The 7,430-nt window shown below is 35.6% G+C and overlaps 1 protein-coding gene across 1 annotated transcript in view; it reads left to right on the top strand.

Moving 5' to 3' along the window:
• Positions 1-7,117, top strand: part of LOC141345254 (differentially expressed in FDCP 8 homolog) — a 44,359-nt gene extending 37,242 nt beyond the window's left edge. The window contains exon 6 of the mRNA XM_073850137.1: positions 7,080-7,117. Within this exon, the coding sequence (XP_073706238.1) occupies positions 7,080-7,117 (38 nt within the window). The remainder of the gene's footprint in view (positions 1-7,079) is intronic.
• The last annotated feature ends 313 nt before the right edge of the window (positions 7,118-7,430 follow it).

The following is a 7,430-nucleotide window of genomic DNA, read 5'->3' as shown; positions in this document are numbered from 1 at the left end:
ATCTTGTATTGATTCCCTTTAGGGGTTCTGTAGTACACATAATTTCCTTTCCAAACACAGTATTTGGATTTGGGGACATCTCTAATCTGTACCATATTGAATTGCATAGCATCATATTTGTTTCCCATTGCATTCACTCAAAAAAAAAAAAAAAATTGTTGGACTTGCATAAAAAAAGAGTGTCAAGTGGTTCCACGCAAGTATGTTGAATAGTTTCTACAAGTAACAATATAGTTGAATGAACAAAATAAATTCTGGTAAAGGTGACAAAATATTTTTAAGTACATCCAACCCATTTAAATTTGTCACTATTGCATTTTAGTTGTATGTACATTTTACACAGTAATATTATGTTACAATTATGAACTTTCAATACGTAAGGTGAACATGTTTATTTATGGATTTTAATTACTTTAAGTATTTTCTCTACGAGTGTAAAACTTAATGAACAAAACAAAATGAATTTATTTTCTTTGCAAGGTTTTGCAACTGCTAAGAAATTGTAAAACAATTTTTATTTCACAGGTCCTTTGAAACAAATACACTACAACATCAATAATGTAATTGTAAACATTCTTCAAAAGGTATTTTAAAGTGCATGTGGCCTTAAGAATTTGTAATAATCTTACTTAGAAAAATATTAAATGAAAGGAATGTCTGTTGAAATAAAGCAGCATGCCCTTAAATGCTGCTGAACTCCATTTCTGATATTTCAGATCTTTAGAGTAAACAGTAGAAGTAACATTGTCCTCTATTTTTGTAAACAACCACAAACAGCCTAAATTTGAGTTTGTAAATAGAGTTTGTTATTAAAAAAAAAACAGTTAAACAACATTTTTATCAATAATAAACATTATTACAATGTGCAACTGAATAAAAAAAGTTTAACTTAGAAAAATAAAAGCTATATTTTTTTCAAGACAGGCAACCTGTCACAGAATGCTACAGTGCTCAGTTTTTGGTATTTCAAATTGTTTAAGCCATTGGTAAAGAAAACATTAAAACTGGTCCATTATTTTTGTAAACAACTACAAACAGCTTAACTAACAGAGTTAATTTCAAGAGGGGAAAAAAAATGTAAAACAATAAAAACATTTTGGTCAATAGTAAACATTCTTACAATGTGCAACTCCCTTCAAATATTGTAATAATTTAACTTAGAAAATAAAAGGGAAAGTTTGTTCAAGACAGGCAGTATGTCACAAAATGCTACAGTGCTCAGTTTTTCATATTTCAAATTGTTTGTCATTGTTAAAGAAAACATTTAAAACTGGCCTCTAATTCTATAAACAACCACAAACAGCTTAAATAACCGAGTTAGTTTCAAAAAGAAAGAAAGACAAAAAAAACTGTAATAATGTTTACTATTGACCAAAATGTTGTTCTTTTACTATTTGCAACTGCCTTTAAATATTGTAATTAATTAAAGATAAAAGGAAAGTTTGTTCAATAAAGGCAGCATGTCACAAAGTGCTACAGTGATAATTTTTGATATTTCAAATTGTTTGAGCCATTGGTAAAGAAAAGATTGAAACTGGCCTCTATTTTTTTTAAACAACCACAAACAATTTTAACTTCAGTTCTTAAAACTTCACAGTTTTTACAAACAAAAAACAGTCTGCTCAAGCAAGGCAGCATGCCTCAAAAAGCCACAGAACTTAATTTCATATTTTGGTGCCATCAACAAAGGTAACATTAAAACTGGCCCCTAATTTTAAAACCAGAAACAATTTAAATGTTGCAGCTCTTTACAAATAAAAAGCATCTTCATTCTGTACAAATGAAAGTGAAATGAAGATGTACTGATTCAACCAACAAGTTTGTTCTTAAAAACCTGTATTTTGTGTTCTCAAATTTTGTGTCCTACAAAACACAAAAACAGGAACACTTTTCAGTCAATTTATTTGAATAAAAAATGCAGGTTGTAAACTTAATAATACTAATAATAATAACTAGAAGCTAAAGTTCGATAACAAACTTTAAATGTTGGCTTGGAGAGCCAACCCGGGCAGCCTTGGGGCAAAAGAGCCAGAGCACTTGTGTGTCCGGTGTTCTCAAGCTGCCCCTTTGCGAAAATGCGCCCTTGCTATTTCCTATTCTAATAAAAAAGGAGACTAGGCTATGACAACAGGTTCAAAATAGTTGGCTATAGCTGGATGTGATTTTTTTTTTGTTTTTTGTTTTTTTGTATATGCCTTTAATTGTTTTCCCTGTTTGCTATTTTAAAGTGCTGTGATCTAAATGAAACACTGTAAATAGGTCTTTGAATTGAGATCTTGAAGGATTAGTTATCCTGTGGCCCCCTCTTTTGGACAACATTAGCAATATGAACCACATGAACATTGCACTGTTTTCATTATTATTGATACTTGTTAGAGCAATAAATAAATGCATACATAAAAGAAGCCAAGACAAATGAACGATTTTTTTTTATTTTTATTTTTTTTATGGAGTAACATTGAAGACAGAAAGCAGAATGCGGTCGCTTTAATATTGAAATCCAATATAATGATCCACATCCGATTTATTTCTCAACAGTTCATGTTCACTTGAGACTTAAACAACTGTTTTCGATTATATTCGTTAAGCTATTACGTATTTTGAAATGATCTTGTCTGTGTTTGTCCGAGAGAAGTGTTTCTTATTGGCAGAAGCGAGGATTAATGTAGTCCGGACCGCGTGCGTCAAAGCCGCGACGCGTTGCTGTGCAGTTCAGGCACGTGCAGGGGGGGGGCGGAGGGTGCTCGAGCACCCGCCCCTTTTGCTCAGATGCCCAAAGTGGCCTTCTGTCAGAGGGCACCTGCAGGTCCTAAAAACTCCTCAGTTTAGTTGTATCAAATTTAAGGCCATAAAAAGTTTGAAATATGTTAAATAGTATAAGAAAATACTTAATTATAATTTAGGAGGTCGTGCATTTGGGGACGGAAAGACGAGAATCGTGATAGAGCTGGATTAAACTTCAAAAGGCAATGATGTCATTGAATAAATATGCATGCTGTAGGTTTCAAAGTCAAAACGCGGCACTGATGTCTTTATATGAATGTATCTGAAGGGAACCGACTGTCCTCAGAAACATGTCGTTGTTCATTTTCATTTATTGCCTGATAAACAGCGTTAATGCTGATTTGTATACAGCCTTTACTAGGGAAACCTTAATATTTCAGCGCTCTTAAAGCGCCCCCTTGTGACAGAGAATGACTTTTTCTTTTCCACATTTTTTCAGCTCTTTATGGTCAAATTATTGCAATTATCGACCTACGCTGTTATGCAGCAAACACAGAGTTGTAAATGTGAAAGAAGTTAATGTGCCTTCTTAAAATCTAAACAAATAAGACAGTAATATTTATGTTTTAAATAAATATAATAAATGATAAACTCGATTTATCCCTTTTAATGGTATAAAGGCTGAAATTCCATTGTATAAGATATTTTGTTTTGTTTTGTGTGAAGCTGTATCTGAATTAGAAATCATGCCATTTTATGCCTTAATATTCTACCGTACATTGTCAAATCCTACTCATACTGTTCATTTTACTTCTGCGGCTCTTAAAAAGGGTCACAATTTGCCTTAAATTGATATTTAAAATATTTTAAATAGTGAAATAAAATTCCTTCCTTAATATGTTTGTTTTATTTCTATACTCTGCAGTAAAGCCTGTTGTCTACAATCTTACAATACAATACAAATTGTACAGTACAATACAATACAATACAAAGTGAAAAATATATTATTGATTCTGTTGTTTGAGTCCTGAAAAGCAATTTAAACTTCAAATAATGCATAATTTGTCTTATTAATGACATTGTTACTTGTTACATAAGTAACTGGATGCCTACAATGAGGTGATGGACCCTAAGGGCTCTTTAATGCCTTGTTTCAGATGCCCTTTTTATACTTTGAGCACCTGCCCCTTTAAAGGTCTCTGCACGGCCCTGGTGCAGTTGACCACAAAAGCAGAAATAAGCAAGCATTTTACCTTTTCTATATTACTCTACTATTATTGTGTTGAATCGCTGGAGTGTTTGTATATAAATACATTTAAAAGACGTGCAAATGATGTATTTGACACAGACAGAGAACAGAGACGTGTCGCCCATTTAGTGAAACATATGAAACAGCTCATTTGCACTCAATGTATCTCTTTAAAATGTTCTTCTATATTTATTGTTTACAATCGCTGGACTGTTTTTAGTGGAATAGTTTTCTCTTGTAAATAGGCATAATTCTATATATTATATTGAATGAAGGTCAATGAGAATCTTCTACAAGACCTGCGTGGGATGAATTTTTCAGTCCCGCTCCCACAAGATTCTGTTCTGCGCCAGCCCGCTCCCACAGAAATCGCCTCCTGCTCCTTCCTGCGACATTCATGTTTTGTCCCGCTCCCGCCTGTATAAAAGTAACTGATATAGATGTAAGTGCTTTGATTGAATTTACATGAAACAGTTCTGTAACATCTCTTAAATTCCACAGACCTCAGCATAAACGCTCCATATAAAATATTTATTTAGGCTAAGCATCAACATTCACAAACTTAATAGGAACCGAGCATGAGCTGCTGTGTGCATCCATGGCAGAACGCAATCAAACAAAACCTTAAAACTGGCATCTCAGATCATACACGATCTCATAAAGCTCTTGTAACACAATTAATATTATGCACAATGAAGCTCACAATATTCAGCACTGTGCAAGAACTTTGAACAGTGAGTGGATTGTAGCTTAAGCACCTCTGATTGGCAGATGCGTTCCAGAAATCAACACATGGTTACACTGCAGTGGAAACGCACCATAAGTGTATCGGTACGTGCTTGATTCTTATGCAGATTTTGTTACTAAGGATGTTATTAATGCTAATGATTATGCGTATAAGGGAAACATGTCTGTTACCTAACTTCAGGTATTGACCATATGCTGCTATTCTCAGCTGCTTATTAAAGATGAGCACTCCTTTGCTGCTGCTCTTTTCTGCAAGGCCATTTTAAAGCTGTTGTTTAAGGTTGTCTGATACGAAACAGGCTTGCTGCTTACGGCTCATCTAGTATTGGGAATACTGTAGATGACTATTTTTTTTTCTATACACTGTTTAAGTCAGTGATATGCTGTTGCTTAACGCTATTTAGTGCATCGGTAATGTGCTTGATTCTTAATGCACCATATGTAGATTATGCTACTAAGGTTTTTAATTAAGCTAGCATTAATCTAGGCAATGACAACATGCCTGTTTCCTAAATTCTGCATTAAAAAGGGGCATGCTGCTCTTCTCAGCTGCTTATTAAAGAGGAGCACCATTTGTTGCTTATCTTCTTCTGCAAAGGCATGCTGCCCCAGTCTATGCTATTTCAAAAGGTCTTGATTTTAAGGTAATAGTGTATTGTTTTTTTTTTTTTTCTTTCTAGTTATGTTTATCAAGTGTCCAATATCATGTTTTGAAGCTAGACCTGCTTGTTGCTTAAGGTACCCAGTTAAACATTTAACTGCAAGAAGCTAAAGTTTAAGGTCTTCTGATTGTTCTTGAATATGCTTGCGGCTTATGGCTCATCTGGTATTGGGAATGCTATTTAAGTTCTCTGATTACTGCAACTTGGTATGATTAAGGAATTTTGTCTATGCTCAGGGGGTTTGTCAGATTGAAGACTCATAATACAATGAGTGTCAATGGGAGGTCAAACCTGTAAACTGATGAGTTGATTTGAGTCATTATATGCTGTTAATAGAGTTTTTAAATGAATGCTGAAGCTTTAGGCCAGGTTAAATCTACAATCTCTGATTCAGTTGTTTGCTTGCTTCTATGGCTTGCAGTATGCTGTGTTTGCTGCAAACTAGACTGCCAATTTTAGTGGGTTTTCTGCATCTTTAAACTTTTCAGGTACTGCTTTAAAGGGGCTTGCTGCTCTTCTTACCTGTTCATAAAGAAGAGCACCCCTTTACTGCTAAACTCCTCCTGTAGGGGCAAGCTGCTCTTCTTACCGGCTCACCCTGCTGAAAAAAACAGCATGCTTGTTAGGTATGTTTTGGTGCTGGGATGCTGGTTTTAGCTGGTTTATGCTGGCCCTTTACTGGTTTATGCTGGTTTTTTGCTGGTGTATGCTGGTCTTTAGCTGGTTAATGCTGGTCCTTTGCTTGTTTATGCTGGTCATGTTTCTGGTCAAGGACCAGCATAAACCAGCAAAAGACCAGCATAAACCAGCAAAGGCCCAGCGTACACCACCAAATAACCAGCATAAACCAGCTAAAACTAGCATCCCAGCACCAAAACATACCTAACCAGCATATGTTTTTTTTTTTTTTGTTTGTTTTTTTTTTCAACAGGGCATAGCAGAAGAAAATCCCTTCACTGCACTCTCCTTCCATAAAGCGTTTCAGTTAGATTGCTGTCAGCATGTGATTGGGGGCGTTCAGCATATGGTTTGTTTTGGAGGGGGTTATTTATGCTCTCCCTGCTCCTATACATGCTAGGCTGCATGGGTGGGCTGGGAGTGTTTGCCCAGAACAGAACCATACCCCCAACCTAAAATGTATGCTAATTGTAAGTATTTGACACTAGTGGTATTTTCAATATTTTTCAGGTACTGCATTAAAGGGGCTTGCTGCTCTTCTTAGCTTCTTAAAAGAATAGCTCCCCTTCGTTGCTACACTCCTCCGGTAAGGGGCTTGCTGCTCTTTGTAGCTGCTTATAAAGGAAGACCACCCCTGTGCTGCTACCCTTCTTCTGTAAGGGGCCACTGTCTCAGTCTCTGTTATTCCAGAAGGACATCCTTCTTTCAGATATGCCATCAGTTGTGGTTGGGGGAGGTTCTGGCCTATTGTTTGTTTTGGAGGGGTTATTATTGCTGCTCTTTTCTTTTTTTTTTTTTTTTGCCCAGAACCGAACTATACCGCCAAATAAAAAAAGTATGCTAAATGTCTATCATTTTGACGATAGTGGTCCTGACAGAACAACCATTTATGATTTGCTGCCCTGTAGGACTACTAACAACTTTATCAAGTATGTCTTTCTGTACGGTCTGTACAAAGTACGGTTTGTGCTTTGCGCTTTTGTCTGTCTTCCATTCTGTTCTGTTGCTCTGCCTCCTAGTGAGCAGCTACCGTATCCGCAAAGATCAAATTGTATAGGATTTTGTGTTTTACTCAGCAATGTTAAGTTGGCCAATCAAACCCAGTCATTTTCTCAGTTTGATCCATCACTCTAAAAAAAAAACTGATTACGCAGCACGTATACGGATAACACAAACATTATAATCACAGAGAGTATAACGATCTGCCAATTTGCCCAACTCTAAAAATGAAACATGTCTTGGATGTGGTTCCAATTCAAAAGATCCATATAGTTTGTTGTACCTAAAACAGCTTTGTTGCTATAAATGCTTGCTATGTACTAGGGCTGGGCGATAAAATGATAATGATATGTATTGCGATAGACACGTGA

The sequence above is a fragment of the Garra rufa genome, chromosome 11 (assembly GCF_049309525.1).
Source record: "Garra rufa chromosome 11, GarRuf1.0, whole genome shotgun sequence".
NCBI classification, from domain to species: domain Eukaryota; kingdom Metazoa; phylum Chordata; class Actinopteri; order Cypriniformes; family Cyprinidae; genus Garra; species Garra rufa.
The sequence above is the reverse complement of the archived record's forward strand: the minus strand, read 5'-3'. Positions and strand labels throughout refer to the sequence as shown.